This window comes from Mesocricetus auratus, unplaced genomic scaffold (genome assembly GCF_017639785.1).
Source record: "Mesocricetus auratus isolate SY011 unplaced genomic scaffold, BCM_Maur_2.0 Super-Scaffold_100037, whole genome shotgun sequence".
NCBI lineage: Eukaryota > Metazoa > Chordata > Mammalia > Rodentia > Cricetidae > Mesocricetus > Mesocricetus auratus.
This window is the reverse complement of record NW_024429215.1, coordinates 6355168-6382958: the sequence shown is the minus strand read 5'-3', so window position 1 is coordinate 6382958 and position 27791 is coordinate 6355168. Positions and strand designations below refer to the sequence as shown.

At 42.7% G+C, this 27791-nt stretch overlaps 1 protein-coding gene and 1 long non-coding RNA gene across 2 annotated transcripts; both read right to left on the bottom strand.

Annotated features, from left to right (window-relative positions):
* Positions 1–12635: 12635 nt before the first annotated feature.
* Positions 12636–13111, bottom strand: LOC106022332 (prothymosin alpha-like). The gene is made up of 2 exons (XM_040733832.1): positions 12791–13111; positions 12636–12710 (listed from the first exon to the last, which is right to left on the bottom strand). Exons 1-2 carry the CDS (start codon positions 13109–13111, stop codon positions 12636–12638), a joined length of 396 nt encoding a protein of 131 aa, XP_040589766.1.
* A 5457-nt stretch (positions 13112–18568) lies between these two features.
* On the bottom strand, positions 18569–26216 carry LOC121135356. The gene is made up of 2 exons (XR_005872497.1): positions 26001–26216; positions 18569–19756 (listed from the first exon to the last, which is right to left on the bottom strand). It is a non-coding gene; the product is annotated as an uncharacterized LOC121135356 (long non-coding RNA).
* Between the last annotated feature and the right edge of the window lie 1575 nt (positions 26217–27791).

Here is a 27791-nt window from a genome sequence, read left to right as displayed (position 1 = left end):
GAGGCCATGATGTAAAAAGGAATTCAAGAAAAAATAAAAAAGGGCTTCAGAAGATTAATCTAGAATCTGAGCATTGGAGGGACAGACACTTAGGATAAAAAAGGACAGTGCAGAGCTAATATGGTCTCTGATGCAAATTTGAAATGAGAGAAGCAGGAAGTTTAGGAAGGGTAAAGTAGGTTCAACAAAAAGAAAAACAAGTGGGTTTTGACTCGGTGGCTAAGCAAAAGGAAGTCAGGACATGAGATTAAACTGGAATGTGATTTGGGTCTGTGGGAGGCTCTTTAACATACTTCCTACCCAGCAATGATGACCTGAGTTCAATCCTAAGGACCCAAGTTGGAAGGAGATCTGGCTCCTGAAAGTTACCCTTTGACCCCTACTGGTCCATTGTGGTACACATGACCCAACACACACACACATACATACACAAAAATAAATAAAACATTATAAAAATAGCCATTGATCTCTCCCATTCCAATTCATATTCTCACACATAAGAATCCACATACGAACCCTCCCATTAACCAGACTATTTGCTTCTCACATTAACCTTAAAGAGAGGCTATTGCCCTCATTTTACCCCAAGGAAGGGTGGAGGGAGATTATTCCCAACTTCAGTTTGAAATTTGGCAACTGGTATTCTTGGACATCAAATAGAAGTCAGATAATTTGATCCCCTAATCATTAGTGAGAAAAGATATGCAGTGTCATCAGAAATTGTGATCCAGATATAAAGTAAGCCGGGCGTTGGTGGTGCACGCCTTTAATCCCAGCACTCGGGAGGCAGAGGCAGGCGGATCTCTGTGAGTTCGAAGCCACGCTGGAACGACAGCCTCCAAAACAATACAGAGAAACCCTGTCTCGTAAAAACCAAATATATATATATATATATATATATATATATATATATACAGATATAAAGTAAAAGGAGGAAAATATAGTAAGGAGGATAGGCAGCAGAGATTGGAGTCAGAGGGCCTTCCTGTGACAGAAATGAAGAAGTCAGATGAATGAGGAAATTACAGTTACAACCACAAGCCCAGGCAAAAAGGAAATTCTGCTTCCCCAATGGGTCACCTAAGGTTTGCATAACTCTTTCTAAACTTTCTCTGTCACTACCTGTGTAGGTCATGGTTGATAATCCAATCAACCTCAGGAGTGAAGAAGTTTAAATTCAGTTTCTCCATCGTTCCATTGTCATTCAGATACTAATCTCAAACATTCCCAAGCAGAGCTGTTTCTGTCCTGTCTCTGAGACATTGCACAGCCCAAGTGCAGTGAAGACTCAAACATCTGTCTATACTCTACAGATCCCTGGCCACACATACTCCATTTACCTGATCACCTCAGTCCTGATTCTATCATTATACTCTGGTCTTTACCCTCCTCTATGATGATACTCACTACAGTCGTTTCCTCCTGCAATATCACAGAATCCCTTCCCACATATCATTACTTATCTCCCAGCAGACTCATTCTACCCAAAAGGCAAACTCAATTAGGGAACAATAAGAACCTAAATCATTAAAGTACCTGCACATCATACACTTGCTTTCCTAGGACAATGAAAAACTAGAGAAAACCACTGCAGATTCTGAACACTGATAGAAGCAGAGAAATATACTTATGTTGACTTATTGATTAGAGAGAGAGAGAGAGATTCACGTACAATTCACTACAACAATGGATGCTTTGTATTCAGATACCTCCTGGAGATTTATCACAATTCAGTTCAAATAGGTTCCTCCTAGAACTGACTCCCCAAAGCAGCCACAAGGTCAAATATTCCTTTCCCTGAAGATTGCCATAATTTATAGAAAAACCATAGATCATAACTATTGAACAAGGGTGAGAGGGAATCACAGTAACTTGTGAAAGTGTCATCTTCAGGACACCAGATGGTCTTTCTAGGTGGGTAAGCATGCCTAAGTGTGTTACCCTCTGCTCAGGACTAGACCCCACCCATCTTCAATGAACCTTATGCCTTGACTCACTTGACTTCCAACACTAGAGACACTTAACTATAGCTCCCTCATGTGTAGAAAGATGCCACTAAATTGCCCACCATTGGCACCTTCACAAATATGCTTCATCAGTCTCAGGCAGTAACCAGGTGGTAACAACAGTCAGTTTATGCCCTGGGAGTAAGTGGATGTCACATACTTTCAGGGGCTAATCATTACTACATGGGTATTTGAAGGAAGGAGCAAATCTTTCTCTATAGGTCTTCGAAGAAATTGCTTGACTCAACATGAACTGTATTCATGTGCTCAGTGACTGTGTGGACTTGCACAGCCCGGAACTTAACAGTATGTAAATTCACCAAAGCAATTTAAGGACCAGAAACATGAATAGTTGTCACAAGAAGGCAGGCACTGTCTAAATGGACAGGTTGAAGAAATGAAGGACAAAATGAAGACACTTCCACTTAAGAGTGGATAACTACTGAGCTTGTCTTTCAATGTCTGGGTTACCTCACTCAGAATGATTTTTTCTAGTTTCATCCATTTCCCTTCAAATTTCATGATGTTAATATTATTTACAGCTGAATATTACTCCGTTACATAGAGTTTCACATTTTATCCATTCTTCAGGTGATGGGTATCTAGGCTATTTCCAGGTTCTGGCTATTAAAAATAATACTGCTATGAATATAGTTGAGCAAGTTTCCTTGGGTTATGATTGAGCATCCTTTGGGTATATAACCAAGTGTGCTACTGATGGATATTGGCATAGATTGATACACATTTTTCTCAAAAGCTGTCATACTGATTTCCAAAGTGGCTGTAAAAGTGTGCACTCCCATCAGCAGTGGAAGAGTGTGACCGTTACTTGACATCCTCACCAACACAAACTGTCACCAATATTTTTGTCTTAGCCATTCTGACAGATTTAAGATGGTATTTCAGAGTCATTTTGACTTGGACTCATCAGGGAAGGTGAGACATCCCACGGAGAATCACCAAAGTCTGTCACATCAGTAGGGGCAGGACCTAGGTCCTCCTCCATCTATATGGATTGAGAGAGTGTCCCTCCACAGGGAATGTGTCCCCATAGCCCATTCATGCACTAAGGATAAATACTGGTTCCATAGCCAGATGCTCCATACAATGCCCAAGCAAACAACTGACACCTGCATTCCGGGGGCCTGATTGATCTTATGCTGGTTCCTCAGCTGTCAGATTGAGGTCTGTGAGATCCCACTTGCTCAGGTCAGACATTTCTGTGGATTCTCCAGCATGCATTTGACCCCTTTGCTCATCACTCCTCCCTGTCTACTATTTGATTCCAGGAGTTTGGACCATTGTTTAGCTGTGGGTCTCTGCTACTTCTTCCATCAATTGGTAGATGAAGGCTCTATGATGGCATTCAGGTAGTCATCATTCTCATTGTAAGGGAAGGGCATTTAAGGCAGCCTCCTCACTATTTCTTAGATTCTTAGTTGGGGATCATACATGTGGATCGCTAAACACTTCCCTACTGCCAGATTTCTCTTTAAACCTATAATGACTCCCTCTGTTAACCTATCTGTTTCCTTGCTCTCCTTCTCTGTTCTTCCCCCAACTCATCTTCCTTATCCCTCAGGTTCTTCTCTCCCTTTTCTCCTTCCCCCCTTCACTTTCTCCTTGACCCTTCCCCCCTGTGCTCCATAGTGACTCAGGAGATCTTGTCCCTTTCCTCTCCTCAGGCATCCATTTCTGTCTCTCTCAGGGTTCTCCTTCATTCCTAACTTCTCTGGGGTTGTGTTGTTATACATTTTAAACCTTAGCAACTCAATTCCCCCATACCAAACTCCCTTATCTCATTCTCCCCAAAGGAGACAAATACTGAAGCAATTCTCAGTCACAGAAACTCTCAGTTTTCAGAGTCCTCCTACAACCAACTTTTGCATAGGCTTGAACCTTTCAGGAAGAAGTCAGATAAGATTTACAGACTCACACAGAGGGTAGTGAACTCAAAAGCTAGCCATCTCAAAAGGAAAATCAAAGCCCAGGCGCTAACACTGTAACTTACATTGCACAACCAGGAGAGGGCAGCACTTCTGCTCACTAACAATGATGCCTGTGGGAAGTAGCAAAATTGCATTGAGTTCCAGCCCTATCAGGTCTACATAACCAGCTCCCAGACAACCAGGGCTCCACAGAGAGCCCTGCTTCAAAACAACAACAAATATGACTGAACACATAAGCATAAGAAAAAACAGCACATAAAAAATTTAAAGGAAGATCAGAAATTTAAAGTTACAGGATAGAGCAGATCCAGGGAGACCAGGGGAACAGCTGGCCCGGAAGGACTAGGTACAACAGGCCCTGCACCTGGGCCTGTGTTCCAGTACCTGGGGGGGGTTGCCTGGGATCTGAGCAGAGCTTCCACTTCCGGCAGGAGCCATGCACCCCAGATTCCAGGTATTCTTTTCCACCAATGAGACCAGGAAACCAGCAGATCCAGCAAAAGTGCCAGGGGACCAGGTGCGACGGTAAGCATACCAGATTCCTGGTCATTTTCTCCACCCATGGGACCAGAACAAGGACGAGGAAGAGAAGAACTACCAGATTATTTGACTTGCTAGCACCCACCAAAAGGGAACTCTGGTCTCCTAACCAACAGACCAGTAAGGGGCCTTTCCTGCACCCACTAGAAGAACAGAAGGGAAAGAGACAATACAAAAACACACTCAGCAAAAGTAAAAAAAAAACACAACCAGTGAAAGACCTGTATCACAAGAACTTTGAATCTTTAAAGAAAGAAATTAGAGAAGCCCTCAGACAATGGAAAGATCTCCCATGCTCTTGGATAGGCAGGATCAATGAAGTAAAAATGACAATCCTGCCAAAAGCAATCTACAGATTCAATGCAATACCCATTAAAATACCAGCACAATTCTTCACAGACATTAAAAGAACAATAATCAATTTTGTATGGAAAAACAAAAGACTCAGGATAGCCAAAACAACCCTGTTCAACAAGGCAATGCCTGGAGGCATCACCATCCCTGACTTCAAGCTCTATTATAGAGCTATAGTCCTGAAAACAGCTTGGTATTGGCACAAAAATTGACAGGTAGACCAATGGAATCGAAATGAAAACACTGATATTAACCCACACACATATGAACATCTGATCTTTGACAAAGAAGCTAAAAGAATTCAATGGAAAAAAGAAATCTTCTTCAACAAATGGTGATGGTATAACTGGAGGCTGGAATAAGAATGCGGATCAAGATCAGCCCTTCCAAGACCCCAACCCCAGCAAGTCCAGCTTCAGGAGAGATTGGGTCTCCAGCAGGACCCCCTGCCCAACACCCATCCCCTTGATCTTCCTGGACTGCTCCTGGCATCCAGAAGACCCACCCACACAGGAAACACATCAGCCCTTTCAAGCCCCAAACCCCAGGCAGTCCAGCTTCAGGTGAGATTGGGTCTCAGGCAGGAACCCCTACACCCCCACACACAACCCCCCCCCGGCCAACACCCATCCCCTTGATCTTCCAGGGCCGCTCCTGGCATCGAGAAGACCCGCCCACACAGGAAAGACATCAGCCCACCGAGTGAGACCAGCTTCAGGTGAGATTGGGTCTCCAGCAGGACACCCTGCCCAACACCCATCCCCTTGATCTTCCAGGGCCACTCCTGGCATCCAGAAGCCCCGCCCACACAAGAAAGACATCAGCCCTTCCAAGACCCCAAAGAAGAAACAAGGAAATCCCTTAAAGAAATAGAAGAAAAAACAAACAAAAAATCCATGAAATGGGGGAAAATTTCAAGAAATAAACAAATCTCTCCAAGACTCTAAAGAGCACCAAGAAAAAACAACCAGAAAAATGAAGGAAACAACTCAAACAATTGAAGGAATGAAAGCTGAAATAGAAACGATAAAGAAAACACAGAATGAAGGGATGCTGGAAATAGAAAAGCTGGGTAAACGATCAGGAACTACAGATGCAAGTATCACCAATAGAATACAAGAGATAGAAGAGAGAATCTCAGGTGTTGAAGACTCATTAGATGATATAGAGTCATCAACCAAAGAAAATCTCAAAACCAACAATTCCTTAACACAAAATATCCAGGAAATATGGGACACCGTGAAGAAGCCAAACCTGAGAATAATAGGTATAGAAGAAGGCATAGAAATACAACTTAAAGGTACAGAAAACATATTCAACAAAATCATAAAAGAAAACTTCCCTAACCTAAAGAAACATATGCCTATGAAAATACAAGAATCTTACAGAACACCAAATAGGCTGGACCAGAAAAAGAAGTCACCTCGCCATATAATAATCAAAACATCAAACATACAGAGTAAAGAGAAAATATTAAGAGCAGCTAAAGAAAAAGGCCAAGTAACATACAAAGGCAGACCTATCCGAATTACACCTGACTTCTCAATGGAAACGATGAAAGCCAGAAGATCCTGGACAGATGTCCTACAAACGCTAAGGGAACAAGGATGCCAGCCCAGACTACTATATCCAGTAAAGCTCTCAATTACCATAGATGGAGAAAACAAAATATTCTATGACAAAGCCAGATTTAAACAATACGTATCCATGAACCCAGCTCTACAGAGTTGCTAGAAGGAAAACCTAGATCCAAGGAAGATAACTACATTCACAAAGACACAGGCAATATATAATCACACTTTACAAAACTCCAAAAGAAAAAGGGAGGAGAAACTACACAAAATAACTTCACTAACAATAAATCAAGCACAAACAAGAAACATCAATCAATGATCATTAATATCCCTCAATGTCAACGGCCTCAACTTGCCTATAAAAAGACACAGACTAGCAGAATGGATATGAAGACAGAACCCTTCCTTCTGCTGCATACAAGAAACACATCTCAACATCAAAGACAGACGTTATCTCAGAGGAAAGGGTTGGGAAAAGATCTTCCAATCAAACGGTCCCAAGAAACAAGCGGGTGTAGCAATCCTAATATCTAACAAAATTAGACTTCAAATTAAAATCAATCAAAAGAGATGAAGAAGGACACTTCATATTCACCAAAGGAAAAGTACATCAAGATGCAGTCTCAATTTTAAACATCTACGTCCCAAATACAAAGGCACCTACATTCGTGAAAGAAAAACTACTAAAGTTCAAAATGCACATAAAATCTCACACACTAATAGTAGGAGACTTCAATACTCTGCTCTCACCGTTAGACAGGACCTCCAGACATAAACTTAACAAAGAAACAAAAGAACTAATAGAAGTCATGACCCAACTGGGTTTAACAGACATCTATAGAACATTCCACCCAAATACAAAGGGATATACCTTCTTCTCGGCACCACATGGAACCTCTAAAATTGACCACAGAATAGGAAACATAGCAAATCTCCGCAGATACAAAAAAATTGGAATAACCCCCTGCATCTTATCAGACCACCATGCATTAACATTAGAATTCAACAATAACACAAATCGCAGAAACCCTACAAACTCATGGAGATTGAATTATTAAGTTTATGTCTGGAGGTCCTGTCTAACGGTGAGAGCAGAGTATTGAAGTCTCCTACTATTAGTGTGTGAGATTTTATGTGCATTTTGAACTTTAGTAGTTTTTCTTTCACGAATGTAGGTGCCTTTGTATTTGGGACGTAGATGTTTAAAATTGAGACTGCATCTTGATGTACTTTTCCTTTGGTGAATATGAAGTGTCCTTCTTCATCTCTTTTGATTGATTTTAATTTGAAGTCTAATTTTGTTAGATATTAGGATTGCTACACCCGCTTGTTTCTTGGGACCGTTTGATTGGAAGATCTTTTCCCAACCCTTTCCTCTGAGATAACGTCTGTCTTTGATGTTGAGATGTGTTTCTTGTATGCAGCAGAAGGAAGGGTTCTGTCTTCATATCCATTCTGCTAGTCTGTGTCTTTTTATAGGCAAGTTGAGGCCGTTGACATTGAGGGATATTAATGATCATTGATTGATGTTTCTTGTTTGTGCTTGATTTATTGTTAGTGAAGTTATTTTGTGTAGTTTCTCCTCCCTTTTTCTTTTGGAGTTTTGTAAAGTGTGATTATATATTGCCTGTGTCTTTGTGAATGTAGTTATCTTCCTTGGATCTAGGTTTTCCTTCTAGCAACTCTGTAGAGCTGGGTTCATGGATACGTATTGTTTAAATCTGGCTTTGTCATAGAATATTTTGTTTTCTCCATCTATGGTAATTGAGAGCTTTACTGGATATAGTAGTCTGGGCTGGCATCCTTGTTCCCTTAGCGTTTGTAGGACATCTGTCCAGGATCTTCTGGCTTTCATCGTTTCCATTGAGAAGTCAGGTGTAATTCGGATAGGTCTGCCTTTGTATGTTACTTGGCCTTTTTCTTTAGCTGCTCTTAATATTTTCTCTTTACTCTGTATGTTTGATGTTTTGATTATTATATGGCGAGGTGACTTCTTTTTCTGGTCCAGCCTATTTGGTGTTCTGTAAGATTCTTGTATTTTCATAGGCATATGTTTCTTTAGGTTAGGGAAGTTTTCTTTTATGATTTTGTTGAATATGTTTTCTGTACCTTTAAGTTGTATTTCTATGCCTTCTTCTATACCTATTATTCTCAGGTTTGGCTTCTTCACGGTGTCCCATATTTCCTGGATATTTTGTGTTAAGGAATTGTTGGTTTTGAGATTTTCTTTGGTTGATGACTCTATATCATCTAATGAGTCTTCAACACCTGAGATTCTCTCTTCTATCTCTTGTATTCTATTGGTGATACTTGCATCTGTAGTTCCTGATCGTTTACCCAGCTTTTCTATTTCCAGCATCCCTTCATTCTGTGTTTTCTTTATCGTTTCTATTTCAGCTTTCATTCCTTCAATTGTTTGAGTTGTTTCCTTCATTTTTCTGGTTGTTTTTTCTTGGTGCTCTTTAGAGTCTTGGAGAGATTTGTTTATTTCTTGAAATTTTCCCCCATTTCATGGATTTTTTGTTTGTTTTTTCTTCTATTTCTTTAAGGGATTTCCTTGTTTCTTCTTTGAGAGTCTCCATCATCTTCATGAAATACTTTTTAAGGTCTGTCTCCTCTTCTTCGTCTATGTAGTGCTTTTCGGGTCTTGCTGGTGTTGGATCCCTAGATTCTGGTGGGGTCATGTTGGTGTTTCTATTGCTGAGTGAGCTCTTTTTCTGTCTTCTTCCCATCTCTTCTTCCAGGGGGTGCTGGTGGGGTCTTTCTGTCTCCACTGGTCTTTCCTGAAGCTGAAGCTGGGGATGCTGACAGGGAGTTTGGGGCCTGGAAGGGCTGATGTCTTTCCTGAAGGTGGGCTCGCTGGAGTTTGGGGCCTGGAAGGGCTGATGTATTTCCTGCGTGGATCAGTCTTCTAGATGCCAGGAGCACCCTGGAAGATCAAGTGGATGGGTGTTGGGCAGGGGGTCCTGCCGGAGACCCAATCTCACCTGAAGCTGGACTCACTATGGTTGGGGTCTTGGAACCCTTTGAATCCATTCTGCTAGCCTGTGTCTTTTTATGGTTGAGTTAAGGCCATTTATGTTTAGGGATACTAATGACTATTGATTGCTCATTCTTAATCGATTTGGAATGGTTGGTGGTGGTGGAATTATGTGTGGAATTTCACCCCTTTTTCTTTTGGCTGTTGGTAGAGAGGGATTCTCTAATGCCTATGTTTTTCTGGTTATAGTTAATTTCCTTGGGTTGGAGTTTTCCTTCCAAAACTTTCTGTAGGGCTGGGTTAGTGAATATGTATTGCTTGAATCTAGTTTTGTCATGAAATATCTTGTTTTCTCCATCTATAGTGAGCAAAAGCTTTTCTGGATATAGTAGTCTGGGATGGCATTCATGGTCTCTTAGTGTTGGTAGAATATCTATCCAGGACCTTCTGGCTTTCAGAGTTTCCATGGAGAAGTCTGGTGTAATTCTGATAGGTCTGTCTTTATATGTTGCTTGGCCTTTTTCCTTAGCTGTTCTTAATATACTTTCTTTATTCTGTATATTTGGGGTCTTGGTTATTATGTGGAAAGGGGACTTTTTGTGGTGCACTCTATTTGGTGTTCTGTAAGCTTCTTGTACCTTCATTAGCATGTCTTTCTTAAGGCTGGGAAAGTTTTCTTCTATGATTTTGTTGAATATGTTTTCTGCCCCTTTGAGGTGTTTTCTTCTCCTACTTCTATACTTATTATTCTTAGGTTTGGTCTTTTCATGGTGTGCCATATTTCCTGGATGTTTTGTGTTAAGGATTTTTGGACTTAAGATTTTCTTTGGTTGATGAATCCATTTCTCCTAGTGTATCTTCAACACTTGAGATTCTCTCTTCCATCTCTTGTATTCTGTTGGTAATGCTTGTATCGGTAGTACCTGACCATTTGCCCAGATTTTCTATTTCCTGCCTTTCTTCAGATTGAGTTTTTTATTGTCTCTATTTCAGTGTTCAACACTTGGAGTGTTTGCATTGTTTCTTCCAATTTTCGGTTTATCTTTTCGTCCATTTGTTGCCTTTTATGAATTTTTTGGTTTGTTCTTTCCTCCACTTCTTGCATTTTTTGGTTTGCTTTTTCTTCCATTTCTTGTATTTTTTGCTTTGTTTCTTCTTCCATTTCCTGCCTTTTTTGGTTTGTTTCTTCTTCCATTTCTTGCATTTTTTGTTTGTTTCTTCTTCAATTTCCTGCCTTTTTTAGTATGTTTCTTCTTCCATTTCTTTCAATTTTTGCTTTGTTTTTCTTCCATTTCTTGCATTTTGGTTTGTTTTTTCTTCCATTTCTTTGAGGGATTTTCCTATATCCTCTGTTAGGGTCTCTATCATATTCATGAAAGTGGTTTTAAGGTCATTTTCTTCTGATTCATTTGCATTGGAATGTTGGAGTCTTGCTGGTGTGGAGTCTCTAAAATCTGGTGGTGTCATATTTGTTTTTCTGTTGCTGAGTTTGTTTTTGTGTTTTCTCTTTCCCATCTCTTCTTCTAGTTGTTGCAGAAAGAGCCCCTTACTTGTCTGGTGGATAGGGGACCAGAGTTCCAATAATCTGGTAGTTCTTCCATTCTTTGTCCTTGTTCTGGTCCTGTGGGTGGAGAAGAAGACCAGGAATCTGGGGCACTTACCCTCACACTTGGTCCCCTGGACCGTTTGCTGGATCCACTGGTTTCCTGCTCTCGTTGGTGTGAGAGAAGACCTGGAATCTGGGGTACTTGGATCCCGCCAGGATTGGAAGCTCTGTACAGTTCCCAGGCGATCCCCAGGCACTGGAACACAGGCCCAGATGCAGGGCCTGTTGTACCTGATCCTGCCGAAACAGCTGCTCCCCTGGTGTCCCTGGCTCCTCTCAGCATACCTCTTTTTCTGTCCATCTAGACAGCTATAAATCAGTAACTTTGGGCATGTAGTAATTCTGTGTCATTGGATATATGGGAATGGCTCAGATGGAATGCTTTTGCCTGGATCCTAACCACTGACCAAATAACTGTCAATAAGGAGAATTGCAGCAAGGCATATGATCTTCCACACCTAGACTATGTGCAGAGTGAGAGACCTTGAGACAGGCAGTCCTAAATAGAACATCTTCATCAAATCGCTTCCCCAAAATATCAGAGGACCATATGGAAGTAGAGGAGGAAAGGGTGTAAGAGACAGTGGAGATAGAGAACACCAGGGAAATAAGACGCTCTAAGCACAGCTGGACTAAAGCACATATGAACTCACAGAGACTGTGATGGTAGGCAGAGGGACTGTATGTGTATAGGCCAGATAGAGTCCCAATACCAAGAGAGGAAGTGAACACAAGACCCCATCCGGAACCCAGAAGTTATCTTCAGTTGACAAGTGCTCCCAAAGGAACATTTAGTTTTCTCCAATGGAGACTTACTGATTATACAAACCACTCTTAAGGTCCAGCCCCATACTCAGAAGTAGACGCCAAAACACTATAAACTCAGTGACATTTTTGGAAGTTCTTTGTGTCATAATGCTTTGTGAGGACATTTTCCCCATTTCAGATCTTTTGAATTTATATGATACGTTCCAATGCTGTTTTTTCTGGGATTTCTGTGTCTCTACATGTATCTTGTGCTTTTTCTTTGACTTTTTTTCGTTCTTTTGTCCTAGATTTTTTATTTATATTAGAAACAATCTTGTTGGGGTTTTTTTGGAACAACTCAACAAAATAAAATCCGGTTTATTGCTGAACATTGTTTCACACATACATCAAACAGGCCAAAAACATATATTAAAAATGCAACTTCACAGACAAAAAAAGGATGGAAAAAATAAGGAAGCCTTTTATCTTTGGCCTTTTTAACCATCTCATACAAACTCTGCTTAGAGTACAGGTAGGTACCTACACAAAAATGGTTATTGGAATGCTCAGAATAAGATTGTTTTGTTGTTTTAACAGGGTTTTTATTCTACTTTGAGATTATAATTAATATGGTCAAACCACAAGTAACGTTAGAAGTAAGACAGAGAACACTCTGAAGGCTCGTTTGGTCACCCGTTACTGTTAAAAATGACTGACTCCTTAACATTATGTACAAAAATGTAAACAAAAAATACAAACAAATTTTCCTTTTAGAGTGTTTTTAAGAAAAATAGCAGGGCCTTGAAAGTTTTGGTTCTTTTTTTCCTCCCCTGTTGCAAATTCATGTTGTGGTTTTGGTGGGGTGCTGGAGAGCACGTGTCATCGGTGGGTGACACTGCCCACTACGCGCAGGTGGCGCCTGCTCCCATATTCGAAGGTGACCACATTTAGATTCTGAGACGGGAAGTGGAGGGTGAAGAGGTCACGGTGGCCTCAAGTTCAGCTTTTCCTTCCTGCTGTCTAGCCATCCTCACGGTCTTCTGCTTCTCGGTGTCAACATCACCATCGTCATCATCTTCAGCCACCTTCCTGCACGTAGGAGCCTCAGCTTCCTTATCTTCCTTTCCATCCTCTTCCTCACCGTTTCCTTCTTCCCCTTCCTCCTCTTTCTCCCCATCTGATTCCTCCTCTTCATCTACCTCATCGTCAGCCTCCCGCTCCCCATTTCCCTCATTTTGAGCATTCCCGTTGGCATGTGCGTCTCTTCCATTCACTGCCTCCTCCACAACTTCCTTCTTCTCCTTCAGGTCCTTGGTGGTGACCTCGGAGCTGGTGTCGAGGGCCACCTCTGACATGGAGGGGGGAGCACGCAGGTATCTGATGCTGCAGCAAGTGAGGAAAGAAGGTCCAGGACTCTGGAGAAAAAGCTGCCAGAGCCCGCCCCAATGGAGGAGGGGGCAGAGGGTGGCTGCAGTGAGCAGAGAGCAGGACCAGGAACAATGCAAAGACAGCTTTCAGAGCAGCAAGTCTAGAAACAATCTTATTCTACACCAGCATCCCGGTTCCCCCTCCCTCACATCCTCCCATGCCACCAAACACCCATCCCACTTCTGCTCCTTGGTGAGGCCTTCCATTGGCGATCATAAAAGTCTGTCACATCATTTGGGACAGGGCCCAGGCCCTCCCCCATGATTCTAGGCTGAGAGAGTATCCCCCTATGGGGAATGGGCTCCCAAAGTCCATTCATGCACTAGCGATGAATACTTTGACCCTTGTTTTTATTAACTTGTTTGTCCTACTTGTTTGATTTTGTTCTGTCTTGTAATTATTTTATACTTGTGTTTTTTTTTTGACAAGAGAAACAAAGGGTGGGGATTTGGATGAAAGAGCAGATAAGAGGATGTTGGGGAAGTTCTGTGTATATGTCAATAAATTACTGCTGGCCAATAGGAATCTAGATAGGTGGGGCTAGGAGTCCAGGAGGATTCTGGGAAGGAGAAACACAGGAGAGTTCGAGATGTAATGCCCAGAAAAAAAACCAACAAGGTTCTTTTAAGAGACTCTGCTAACGATTGAAAGGTGTGTACGTACAGCTGGAAGTGACAGCTTTTGCTGGATGTCAGCATGGACTGAGGCGGTAAGCTGCAATCACGCTTGAAAAAAAGGCAGTTTAAACTGCCGCGGTTTTACAGATAAGACACATGGCCAGAAAAACATAAAGATTTACTGTAAAGTCAGACTTGGATAAAGGAAAGCCTCTAAAGGTTTACAGTGTGTTTAAAAATATACGTGAGACTGAAAGAGAAAATGAAATGACAAAGTGGTAAATAAATACAAAAGCTGGCGTTGTGGTGGCACACGCCGGTAAGATTTACTCCAGAGGCAGAGGCAGGTGGATTTCCAAAGAGAAACCCTGTCTCAGAGAAAAATAAATAAAAGTAAACTAAATAAAGTAATAATAGATAAATAAATAAGCCAGGTAAAGATGGAAAATACACAGAGAGTCTGGATACTGTACTCTATTGTGTTTTTCAGTTTTTTCATTGCTAAGGAAGGAACAAATGCTAAAGTACACTTGATTATAAATGCTGCTGAATTAATTCAACTTATATCTTTTGAAAATGCCTTGACTTCAAAATTTAAGTATAAGGATATGTTACTTGGGAAAGGAGGAGGCCCGGAATTTTCTCCGGTAAGAGACATACTTAGATTAACACTTATGGGGTAATTACTTAAGTCAAAGCTAGCCAGTAAGAAACAAGTAAGGCCAACAGCTTCATAACTAATATAGCCTCCTGTGTGTTTATTTGGGACTGATGCGGGTCTAGAACCAGGCTGGCGGAAAGGCTTTTCTCAAAGAAAAAGCTTCTCTTAACAGGAGGACATTGAAGGAGATTAGGGATAAGGAACCGTAGTCAGAATACATTGCATAAAAGCCTATTTTCAATTTAAGAAAAAATAAAAATGTTGTAGCATGCATATATGCCTTGGTCCAGCTGGGACCAAACGTGGAGCGGAGACCTGTGATGAATGAAAATATTGGAACAGGAGGCGGGAGAGAAAAGACCACAAGACAGGATGCGATCAAGTGGCAATTTTACTTTTTGCTGGGCTAGCTATGTAGTCGGTTGAGCAGGTTTGGAGGGGGTAGGTATTGGGGGTAGTTGGCATGTAGCTGCAAGGAAGGCTGGATGTTAGAAGACAAGAGAAGGAGGATGCTTGGCAGGGTGCAAAAGGTGCAAGAAAGGTTGCCTTGGTAACTGTGCCTCGTGGGTTTAGCCTCTGGGGTTGAGCATGATAGGGGAGGTTTATTCCTTGTTAAGGGCAACTCTAAGGTTTCTAGGAACTGGCTGTGTAACTGTTCTAATTAGCTTGGTCCTGTGGCCAGAAGTTCTATATGTCTTAGTTGGCAATCTTAGACTGGTTAACAACTCATATATGTACATGCATATACATACATATTCCTAAATACATCCTGCCTAGTCTCTATACTATCACTTATATGTGAGTTTTAAGGAAGACCATTTGGCATTGGGTAACCATTTGGTCACCAGCTCATTCCTGGAAAGACTGTTTCTACCATTCTCGGCATCTCATAGTTGTCTTTAGGTCTCTGTGTAGAGCTGAAGCCTCACTGTCTTTCCCTCCTCACTTTCCTATGTCCACTGTTATTGTGCTTGTTCTGCTCAGGTTTAGATGGTCATCTTGGTGAAACTTTACGGGGATAACTCTGAGCATGAGTAGGAGACAAAATCTCACAGAAAATTCCCTTATCCACTGGCTCTTGAAAACTTTCTGACACCTCTTTTGCAATGCTCCCTGTGCTCAAGTGTGGGAACTGTGTTGGGTTTTTAACCAATGGGACCGGGCTGCACACCTCTGCAACTTGTTTTGTTGTGGTTTTCTATAATGGTCTTCTGCTGCTGCAAAAAGAATTTTCCTTGATGATGGGTAAGGAGTACACTTAGTTCTTAAGATTTGGGGCAAGGAGCATCTGATGGGAAAGATCACATGGTATTTGTGTTTCTGAGTCTGAGTCACTTCACTCAATATACTGGATTACACATCAGAAGAGGTGTGCCCACATACTTCTAATGACCACGATTTTAAGATAATTTACAATTAGATTTACTCATTTCACTTTTTATGTGTTTTGTCTTCATGTATGTCTTTACAGAAGAGGGCATCAGATCTCCAGGAACTGGAATTATGGATGGCTGTGAACCACCACGTAGGTTGTGGAAGTTGAACCTTAGATATCTGTTAGAACAACGAGTCCTATTACCCACTGAGCTAAAAGTCCAGTCCCTTTCCCCACACGCTTTTGCTGTTACTGTTGTCGTAAGTCTCCTGTAAACTTTTCCCCTTTGGACTTTCATGTCTCTGCTTTTGTTTTTGTTTTGTTTTCATCCCTGTAGTTAGAAACAAAGTGTATGGAGAAAGAGGTGTGTCACACTACCAAGATGACATAAATGTGAGGGAATCTTCCAGCAATAAAAAATGGAGAAATGGAAGAACAAACAGAGCCAGACAGCTCCCCAGTTAACCCCATGGTGGCAGGATTAGATGACAAAAGACATTTATCAGTATCTTTTAATCCTCATCAATAGTCATGAGGACCACAACTGATCTGTAGTTCTCTTTCTCAGTTGACTAAGCAATAGGAGAGACCAACTTAATTGCCTATCCCTGATAATGAGATTGACGACTACCTTGTATGACATCCTAGAACCTTCATCCAGTAGCTGATGGAAGCAGAGACAGACACCCGCAGCTAAACACTGAACTGAACTCCTGGAACACAGTTGCAGAGAGGGAGGAGTGATGAGCAAAGGGGTCAAGACTGGGTGGTTGAAACCCACAGAGACAGCTGACCTGAACAAGGGGGAGATCATGGACTCCAGATTGATGGCTGGGAGGTCAGCATGGGACTGACCCAGACCCCCTGAATGTGAGTGTCAGTGAGGTGGCCTGGACAATCTATTGGGCTTGGGCAGTAGATTAGTATATATCCCTGGCATACAAATGAACTTTGAGTGCTAATCCCACAATGAGAATGCTGTCTCATCGTGGAATCTTGGGGGAGGGCCTAGGCCCTGCCCTGAATGAAATGACACACATTGGAGATCTCAATTTAGATGGGAAACATTCCTTTTCTCTGCATTTCTAGCATTTGCTTTCCTTGCATTTGGACCTTTATTTCCCAGATCCTTGTCCACCCTCATTAGTCTGGTTTACGATTGCGAACAATTAGTCTTCTGCATGTGTTTTTCTTTGTTTCTCCTTACACAGACCTTTGGGGCCTCTCTCAATAACTCTTTCAGCTTCCTTCCCTTTAGTCAGGAAGGGTGTTTTTTCCTCACCCTTTTAATATGTGTGACCAACTGGGGAGTTACAAAGTGTAATTTTAGCATCCCTTACATAATGTCTAACTCCAATACTTTTTCATCTGATCCTTTAGCATTTCTAGGACCATTATGGGGCTTTTTCTTATTGTCCATTAAGGCTTCTTTCATTCTGGTCTGCATTTTGAAGAAGCTACTGACTTAACCACTGTAGGTTCATGATATCTCTCCAGGCCAATGTGGAAGAAACTGGTCAGGATACCCTGCATCCCCACATAGGCTTGAACACTTTATTCTTTGGACGCTCTACTACTTCCTTGCTGGACAGCTTTATGTCGACTTGACACAAGCTAGTGTATTGGGAAGAGGGAATCCCAACTGAGAAAAATTGCCCCCACCGGATTAGCATCTGGAAAGTCTGTAGGGTATTTTCTCGATAGATAGCTGGTGTGGGAGGAGGCAGCTCACAGTGACAGCTGCCAGCACTGGGTCATCAAGCATGAGTTGTGTAAGAAAACGAACTGAGCGAGAAGAGAGGAGGAAGCCAGCAAGCGACACTTTATCAGGTCTCCACTTCAGCGCCTGCCTCCAAGTTCCTGCCTTTAGTTCCTCCCTGATGTCCCTGGATGGTGGGCTACAAGTTGTAAGACTCAATAAACCCTTTCCTTCCCAAAGTATACTTGACCATGGTGTTTTATCACAACAGCAAAAATTACTATTGGATGATCCCTCGGAGGACCATCCCACCAAAATTATGGCCAATCTATTATTTTGCCTGTCCAGAATATTTCAAGGAGACATAATAATAACATAATCTCCCAAATAACCATTTTTTGTCTCACTATGTTTTCTAGGGAGTGAGTTTACTTTGTCTTGTATCCATTTGCTCCTCCTACAAGATGACAACAACACAAAATAGAGGGATGTAGACTCTTGATCTGCAGTTAGTAGTTGCCTATCACCCACCCTATTTACTTGTACACATTCAATGTTTACCATTCCATCCACACCCTGGAGTCTGTAGAGCTCTGCGTTACCCCTACACATGAGACTACTAAAGGCTTTTGGGGTTCTAGAAAGGGATGGAACTGAACTTCTACCCTTTTAGGTAGTCTGACCAAAGCTAAAATAAATGTATGTTCTCAGCAATCAGATAGGCATCAGCCCTGAACTGACTCCTGAGACTGAGATCTGTTGTGCTTCTGTGGTTCTTGCCTGAGGATGCCAGGAAGACTTATGTATTGTTGAGTCTACTGCCACCAGGTGAATCCACTGTCCTACATCACACACACACACACACACACAGAGAGAGAGAGAGAGAGAGAGAGAGAGAGAGAGAGAGAGAGAAAGAGAGAAAGAGAGAAAGAGAGAGAGAGAGAGAGAGATATGTTTACTATCTGTGGAAGGAAACCCCAAGAAATGGTGCAGAATTTATGAAGAGAGAAATAGGACCCAGGTGATCTTTATCATGAAGCACCCTTTATTATGTTCTAGCACACTCTCTGTGGGATTGGTCCTCAGATCCAGGGAGTCAAGTATATAGAACAGAACTTTTACAATCTTCATCTTCTTTGTCTCCATACAGAGTGAACTACATTATGGTTGGCTATTTCCTAGGGAGTGGGGTTTAAAGCTGGAATGGAGAGGAAGAGGCAGGAAAGGTGGTCGCAGAAGAGAAGGGGTATGGCTGCACCTACAGTCAACACACTGACCAGCTTACAGTCTGCTTCCTGTTTTTCCTGTTGGGTCTTGGTAACCCCTACCATGGGACCTTTAATCCGGATGTTCTTAACCTTGCTGTCTTCTCTCCAATCACACACCACCTTCCTGCTGCAGGTCTTTGCCCCTGCTGTGTCCCTTGGCTGCAGGTCCAGGTCTTTTAGATGTCTCTGTGGACCTTTACAGTCCCTCTTCCCCTCAGATGGCACATTTCAGTCATGCCTCGTGGTTCACAGGGTGTTCATTGCCGTAAGTACTCTACCCCTTGCTCTGCTTTGTACTGCATACATTGTGCATTTATTGCCATGTTGTCTCTTCATAGCTAGTGAGTTTGCTCTTTGCTCTAACTGTAACCCCTGAAGAGAGCCTGGTCTAGACGCTGTTTCTTATGACAGCTGGGTGAGTGAGTGAACAGAGGTATTGGGAGCATCTGACCTCATTTACACATGTGATCTTCTGAGATTCCCAGGAGCATGGTAACAAACAGACAGATGCCAAGAAGCCAGAAATGGCAAGTAAGGAGGAGCAATGTGGTCCAGGGAAAACCAGAAGAGTGAGGCCACAGCACACAGGAGGCAGGTGCTTGCAGAAGGCAGGGGTTAACTCTGGATGTTGCTAAACCACAAGAGAGAACAATAAAAGGTCCTCTAGGCAAATTTGGACTCCAAGTCTTCTAACTACAGATGGAGACAGGGACTTCATCCATTGGTCAAGATCCCCATCATCCTCAGGCTGTGTGTGAAGCATAAGATGGGAAGAAAAGCCCAGGTCTGTGGTGACATCCTGGGTCCACAGGGAAGGTTTGTTTCCTCAGAGTTTGGTCCCCAGAACCTCTCCAGTAGCCCTGTGAACTGAGACCTTGGACATCTCTCTCTCTCCAGGATTTTCTTTCTCTTGCACAGGTTTGCTTCATGGATAGCAGGAGCTGAAATCAATCTGTGGAGACAAAATGATGTTTTCTGGAAGTGAACCCTGTCAGGCAGGTGTGAGTTGTATCTATGGTCTGGAGTTACCTCTTCTGAGTACCTCTGTCCCTAGTCACTTGTTCTGCAAGTAGTTGTAAACTAATGGTCTCTCTCTGGACTGAAAGACAGGGAACATTGTTAGATAAAATGATGCAGTTCCCTTAAGCCCAGGCATCTACAAAGAAAAAAAGAGGACATTTACATCTCATGGGATAAGTTCCAGTAGATAGAAAATTATACAGAATACTTGACATCTGTACAGCTACTGAGACCACATTTTTTCATTTCAGATTTTACACAATTGCTTTTTAAGTTCATCTGTCCCCGTCTGGATGGTTTCCCTGGTCTTAGTGACCTGGTCCCTGATTAGATGGAACATAGGGAAATCCACCAACTTCTGAGACCCTTTTCACCTATGTTTAAACCCGCTCATCCTTTTTCCTGCATTTATCTTGATGCTTACATTGGAGAAGGAGGAGGTTGAGAAGAAAAAGCAACAGAAGTAAAGTCACAGCTATCACAAAGAGAACCTTCAGGTGCCTTTCAACTCCTAGGGAAAGGTAACATCATGAATAAGGAACCATGCTACCTGCTTGAATACCTACTGTGTGCAACACCTGTGCTGCTGGGTCTCTGCACTCATTACCTGCCCTTGTTACAATCATAAAATAAGGGTTCATTCCTCCCACAGAAAGCCAGATCACCTGGTGGAAGTGGCAAATCTGGGGTTTGAAGGGAGGGAATCTAACTTCTGACATTGCACCTTACACCAAAGATGAATCCCATGAACTAGACGGAACTAGCCTGAATTCCCTGCTATGACTCTGGTCTAGGCCTTTTCACAAACTCTGTGACTTTGTAAGAAGGGACAGCCCCAATGCAGAATCAGGTTCTGGAAGTGTCCTATGTCAGGGGAGATCCCAGCTTAGGCCACTGCTGAAGTGACTTAAAAATGTGGAACGGGCTTGTGTCCTTCAGAGTTGGCCTCTAACAGATGGCCTCCCATGTGCCTTCTATGGTGCCACACCCCAGGTGTTCAACCACAGCAGAAGCAACTTAGTGATAAAGCAAAGCACCAGAAACCTGATTGCATTTAAGGGACCCTCTCCACTATCGCTTCAATTCTTAGTTGTGGTCATTCATACGGATCTCTGGATGTTTCCCTAGTGCCAGATTTCTCTTTAAGCCTATGATGGCTCCCTATAATAAGGTATCCCATGTCTTTCTCTCCTCTGTTCATCCCCAGACTCAATCGTCCTGATGCTTCGTGTTCTCCTCCCCCTGCTCTTCTCCCCTCCTCTTTCTCCTACTTCCTTCCCCCTCCCCATCCTCCCACTTTCTTCAGGAGCTGTTGTCCCTTTCCCCTTCTCAGGGGGAACATGTCTCTCTTAGGGTCCTCCTTGTTTCCTAGCTTCTCTCAAGGTGTAGATTGTAGGCTGATTATCCTTGCTTTATGTCTAATATCCACATATGAGGGAGTGCATACCAGGTTGGTCTTTCTATGACTGTGTTACCTCACTCAAGATATTTTCTTCTAGTTCTATCCATTTGCCTGAAAATTTCAAGATTCCATTGTCTTTTTCTGCTGAGCTTCCTCTATAATGAGACTGATGACTACCTTAAGAACCATCCTAGAGCCTTAATCCAGTAGCTTATGGAAGCAGAAGCAGCGATCCACAGCTAAACACTGAGCTGAACACCTGGAATCCAGTTGTAGAGAGGGAGGATTGATGAGCAAAGGGATCAAGACCATGCTGGGGAAACCCATAGAAAGAGCTGACCTGAACAAATGGGAGTTCATGGACCACAGTTAGAAAGCTGGGAAACTAGCGAAGGATCAAACCAAACCTCAGTACATGGATGACAGGAGGCCTGGGCCATCTATGGGGCTTCTGCCAGTGGAAAGAGTATTTATCCCTAGTGCATGAATAAATTTTGGGGGTCCATTCACAATGGTGCGATATTCTCTCAGCCTAGATACATGGAGGTGGGCCTGGGCCCTGACCCAAATGATGTGATAGATACACCATGGACTCTCTGGGGAAGGAGATGGGGGTGAGATGAGGGTGTGTTGGTGGGGACATGGGAAGTTGGAAGGGAGAGGGAACGAGGATTGATATGGAAAATAAGATAGCTTTTAATTTAAATTTTTTTAAATGTTTTAAAAAGAAACCTGATTGCATATTTATCCTCCAATCATTGCCTCCAGGACACATTATTCATGGTTTATTCTCCAATAATTACAGTCACTGAAACCACAGCTGAATGAAATCTACGTGGTGTCCACTGGTGTCCAACCACCCGAGGACAGTTCTTGCTGCTCATGGTGGGAAGAAAGAGCCTCTCTGTCTAGGCTCAGTCTCAACTTGGGTAGGATATATGTGCCTGGGTCTTCAAATGGGGATTTTCCAGTGTTTGTGTGATTCCCCGTTTGGGTACTTTGTGTGTGTGTCTGTTAGGGACCTTGAGTGATTTCCTGTCTATTTCCCCGTGGATGCAGATTTCAGATGGTCTTGGTGTAAATCATGAGAAATCTCTGGGGCTGAAGGCCTTGTGCGGTGTTTGTGAAGGCTTCTTAGCTCACGACAACTTCCTGAACCCTCCTGGGTTGTCAGTGACTTTAAAAATCTGCCTTTCTTGCAGCCACAGTGGACATCACCTGGAAATGAGGTGGAGAAGCTCCTGACCCTTCTCTAGTAGACTAGGGCTTTTCCATTCTCATGGTGTGCTTCTGGTGTTCACAAATGGCTCAGACAATAAGATCTTCCCAGTGCTTCTTTTTAATTAAGTTTTCATGTGTTGTACTTCTAGTGGCTTTGATACATGCATTATCTTCCTGTTAAAAGTTGCCTGCAGATTTTCTAATTATAATATTAAGCTGTTTGTAAATAAAGGCATTTTTTCTTACACTATGCTTAATAGTTACAACAGCTTAATTGAATTGTGGCCGTCACCACTATTACTAGCCTTGTCATCTTTATACCTTTATGAATTGTTCTAGGGCAATGTGCAGTACACATATGGCATAGAAAATATGTCCCTTTATGCAACAGAAGAATATTTTAGACAGATTCTTTGTAAATCCATTTGCAATGCATGAGCACTGGTCCCAGCTTTAATATTTATAAAGGCATCTTAAATTTCATCACATTCTCACCCTCCATAACATATTTCCCTTTAACTTTTTCTGGATGGAACATATCAGGTGGATGCTTGAAATTCTTAAACCAACCTTGATTCATAGAACAAACCCATGTTTCTCATATCTGTCATTGCTCTTACATGACAGGGTATGTTCCCTGCTAAATATTTAGTCTAGGACATTATCTCTAATGTCTTCGGAGGTCCTGAGCTGTCCTGGTCCTCTCATGTAAGGAGATACTGAGGTTTTGGACTGACATGGCTGGGGAAGTTTCAGCTACTATTTTTGTGAAACTTTGTGAAGGGAAAGGAACCCATTTGAGGCAGCCAGTCCTGCCCCGCCCCACCCCCGACATACAGCCCCTGCTATGTTGTTACCAAGGAAAAGCCATTCTCTACACCTCTGTGGCCTAAAACCTCTCAGACCAAGCCAGACACTTCCTCTGTAGCTGTGTGGCCTCTGCTCCCTTCCCCCAAGCTCCAGAGTTACCCCTAGCTCTCCTCACACTCTAAGGGTCCCAGAAACAACCACCACATCCCCCACACTCATGCACCCATCCCCCCGGTTGCATCTATCTTTGCTGATTACAAAAAATCTTGTTGCTTACAGCTGTTAACAACAGCCCGTGCTTTTCTTTCTCTGAAACCCCACCGCTGTCCTTTTCAGATTCCCGCTCTCTGCCTTCCTCTGGCAACCCCTCCAACACTCCTTAAGAACCTGTAACCCAAACAAATCCAGCATCACCATCTGCTGCAGGCCCTGCCAATGTCCTTTCCCAGGACATCCATAGCTCCTTGTCCCTTGCTCCATGGCAGCCTCTGTGGTCAAGGGCAGACACAACTTTTTCCTGCCACCTTCCCGGTCTAACCCTTTCCTGTTCTGAAACTCCTCCTGAGGCTTACACAAACACAGGATCCCAAGATCTCTTATATGTTAACTCCGTTCTATATTTCCAAAACTTCCCTTCAGCAAAATTTCATCTCCCACCCTCTGTCCTCCTGATACTACCCCGAAAAGACCAGCCTCTGCCTCATTGCAGTTACTCGGAATAGCAGCGCCCTCCTGTCCCAAAATCAATTCCCCACCCATGCTCCCAGCACACTAGTCCTCTTGTCTGCCACAGACTCCTCCATCCTCCCTTCCTAAAGCCAAATTCTACACTTTTAATTACTTTATGACCCTTCTTATCTCATACATCCTTCCTCCAGGGTCCTGGCCACATCCCCAACTTAGTGACCCTTTCCTGTCCTTACACTGCCTAGAGCTAAAACTCAGTCATTCAAAACAAACACTAATATTCTGTAATGACAAAGCTTTACTACATTCATGGTTACAGAAACAACCTTATTTAGCTTCCTATTTATCAGATACACTTAGTAGATACTTTCTCCTGAAACTCTTCAGATATCTGCTGAATATGACTTTAAGCAGTTAAACCTAATGGTTTCAAATACACATCCAAGAACAGTGCTTTCCCAAACTCCTTAACTACACATCTGTACCTACTCTACCTGTCACAACAGATTTCAAACAAATTGCAGACTGCTCCAAAAATTCCAGGACAAATCAGAGAGAACCTGAACATCAACCTACAAAGCCTGCTTTTCCAAGTCTCAAACAACATGGTACCCGGCTTCCTTGGGTCCCATAACAACTATGCCACCCCAGCACCAACAGGAAGCAGTCAGAGAGAATTGTACCCACTTACCCAACACCTGGCCACCCAATAATAAAACAAAAAGTGGGAATGAAGGGACACTAGGGCTCTGATAGGCCTTGGTCTTCTCCCCATTTCCCTCTGCCTTGTTAAACCTGTTAAATTACATTGTTAAAGCAGGCTAGCAAGGTCCATTCCATTCCCTTATCTGGATAATCCCTCCTCCTGAGGCTGACTGTCAAGGTCCAGCTATCGAAGTATTAAAAATCCAGTAATCAAAACCCCCCTTGACTCACTTAATTAACATGCCAAATTAAAATTAAACATGAGGTTTCCTCTTGTAGCTTTATAAACTACCCACTTTTCTAGATGCCACAATCTGTCTCCTCCATCCAGAAGCAGTCCTCCTTCCCCAGGACAAACATCACTTTCCCCTTTCCCTAGCTATCACCTCTTTCTCCGTTGTCCTCCATCTCCTGTCTTTGTCCCTTTTCCCTGCCCTCTGTCCCTCTGGAGAAAATAACCCTGATGCTCCAATACCATCATTGAAAGTTCTATGAACTACCGAAACCATGGTGTGCAAATTTTGCAGTTCCCATCCTTCTATATAGCAGCACCATGTCCCCTGTAATCAGCACCCTTCCCTTTCTGTAAAAAAAGCACTACGTTACCAATATAAAATCCATCAGAAGAGAGTATGCATGTTACATCCTTTTGCTGCAAGAAATAAGTGAGCAGAAGGAATGAAAACTATGTTGATGGGCACGTTAGATTGACTGTGACAGTGAATTCATATGGTAGGTGATTATAAACTCATCAAAACACACATCTCAAGCACATACACTTCTACTTAGCAGTGTTTCATCTAAGATCAGGAAGAGGTTTTTGTTGTCATTTTTTTACCATTCTGTATGACCACATATCTTACAATATCTTTCATTGCAAATTTCAGTTTATATGTGAACTGTTTTATCAAATTTGAATAAAACCTAAGAATAGAAACATTTCAAAAGTTAAATATAATTATACTGTACCCGTCTACTCTCCTCCCTCCAAACACTACCAAGTCCCTCTCAAATTGATGGCCTCTAAACACAATCTACTCATTCCATTTCATGTTGTTTCTTTGGTCATGATTTCAGGGCTCACCAGTCAGTGTTGAATGGTAAACAGAAGGCCATCCCTGGGAAAGATTGATTCTTTCTCCCAACATTCCTTAGTTGCCTGTTCTTCTTTGTCTAGGGGAGGTGCCCTGTGATAGTTCCTCCTGCTCCATCGCATATCTACTGGAGCTATCCTAGCTCAGGTCCTTTTTAGGCAGATAGATTGTTGGAGTGTCATGGATTTAGCTTCCCTGCAATTCGTAGGTGACATGATCTCCCAGAAAAGGTTATTTCTGGGTCTTCTGGCACTTACAATCTTCCTATCTCTGATTCTTCACTGTTCCTTGAGCCTTAGGTGCGGAAGTGGTGTTCGGGAGGGAGCAGTTGACACTGAACAAACCGCAATCAGTTTTTCTCTGCAAGTTGACCACCTGTAGATTTCTGTAATAGTCTCTGGTTCCTGCAAAGGGAAGCTTCCAAAACTTACAAAGAACTCAAGAAACTAGTCTCCACAACACCAAATAATTCAATTAAAATGTGGGGTACAGAACTAAATAGAGAATTCTCAGGAGTCTAAAATGGCTGACAGACACTTAAGAAAGTGCTCAACATCCCTAGCCATCATGTAAATGCAAATCAAAACAACTCTGAGATATAATCTCACTCCTGTCAGAATGGCTAAAATCAAAAACACCAATTACAGTTTATTGTGGAAGGGATGTGGAGAAAGGAGAACACTCCTCCACTGCCGGTAGCAGTGCCAACAAATACAACCACTTTGGAAATCAGTAAGGAGATTCCTCAGGAAAATGGAACAAGACCCAGAAATTCCACTCTTAGGCATATACCCAAAAGATGCACATTTATACAATAAGGATGTCAGTTCCACTATGTTCATAGCACTATTATTTGTAATGCCAGAACCTGGAAGCAGCCTAGATGCCCCTCAACTGAGGACTGGATAGAGAAAATGTGGTACTTTTACAGAATGGAGTACTATTCAGCAGAAAAAAAGAAAACAATGGAATCTTCAAATTTGCTGGCAAATGGATGGCACTAAAAGAAATCATCCTGAGTGAGGTAACCCACTCACATAAAGACAAGCATGGTATGTACTCAATAATATATGGAATGTAGGCATGAATCTGGGGATTTCCCGCCTATAATCCAATAGCTAGAGAGTCTGGGAAACAGGGAGGACCCTAAGAGCGATATTAATGGTAACCTAGAGAAGGGGAACAGGACGGAATCTTCTGAGGAGACTGGGAGCATTGGGGAAGGGTGAAGAAGCAGGGAGAAAGAGAGGGGTGAAGAGGAGGGGAGAGGAGGACATGGGGGAGCAGAAAATTTGAGTCGGGAAAGAATAAAGGAGAGAAGGATGAGAGCTACCATAAGAGAAGGAGCCATTATAAGTTTAAAGAAAGATCTGGCACTAGTGAGATGTCCAGAGGCCAACAAGGATGACACCAGCTGGCAAGCTAACCAATAGTGGAGAGGCCACCTTAAGTGCCCTTCCCTAATAACGAGATTGATGACTTCCTTGTATGTCATCCTACAGCCTTCATCCAGTGCCTGATGGAAGCAGAGGCAGACACCCACAGCTAAACACTGCACTGAACTCTTGGAACCCAGTTGCAGAGGGGGAGGAGTGATGAGCAAAGGGGTTAAGACATGGTGGGTGAAAACCACAGAAAGAGCTGACCTGAACAAATGTTAGCTCATAGACCCCAGACTGATAGCTGAGAGGCCAGCATGGGACTGATCCAGACCTCCTGAACGTGGGTGTCAGTGAGGAGGCCTCAGCATTCTTTGGGACCTCGGGCAATACTTCAGGAGTTATCCCTCTCATCCAGTTGGACTTTGGGACTCCATTCCATGTGGAGGGATGATGTCTCCACCTGGACAAATGGGGGAGGGCCCAAGCCATGCCATGGATCATATGACAGATTTTGGAGATCCCCCATTAAGGGCCTCACGCTCCTTGAGAGTGGAGTGGGGTTTGGAGAGGGTTGAAGGGAGGCAGGAGAGGAAGGGAAGGACAGGGACCTGGGATTACATGTGAAGTAAACTTGTTTCTAATTTAAATTGAAAAAAATCAGGAAAA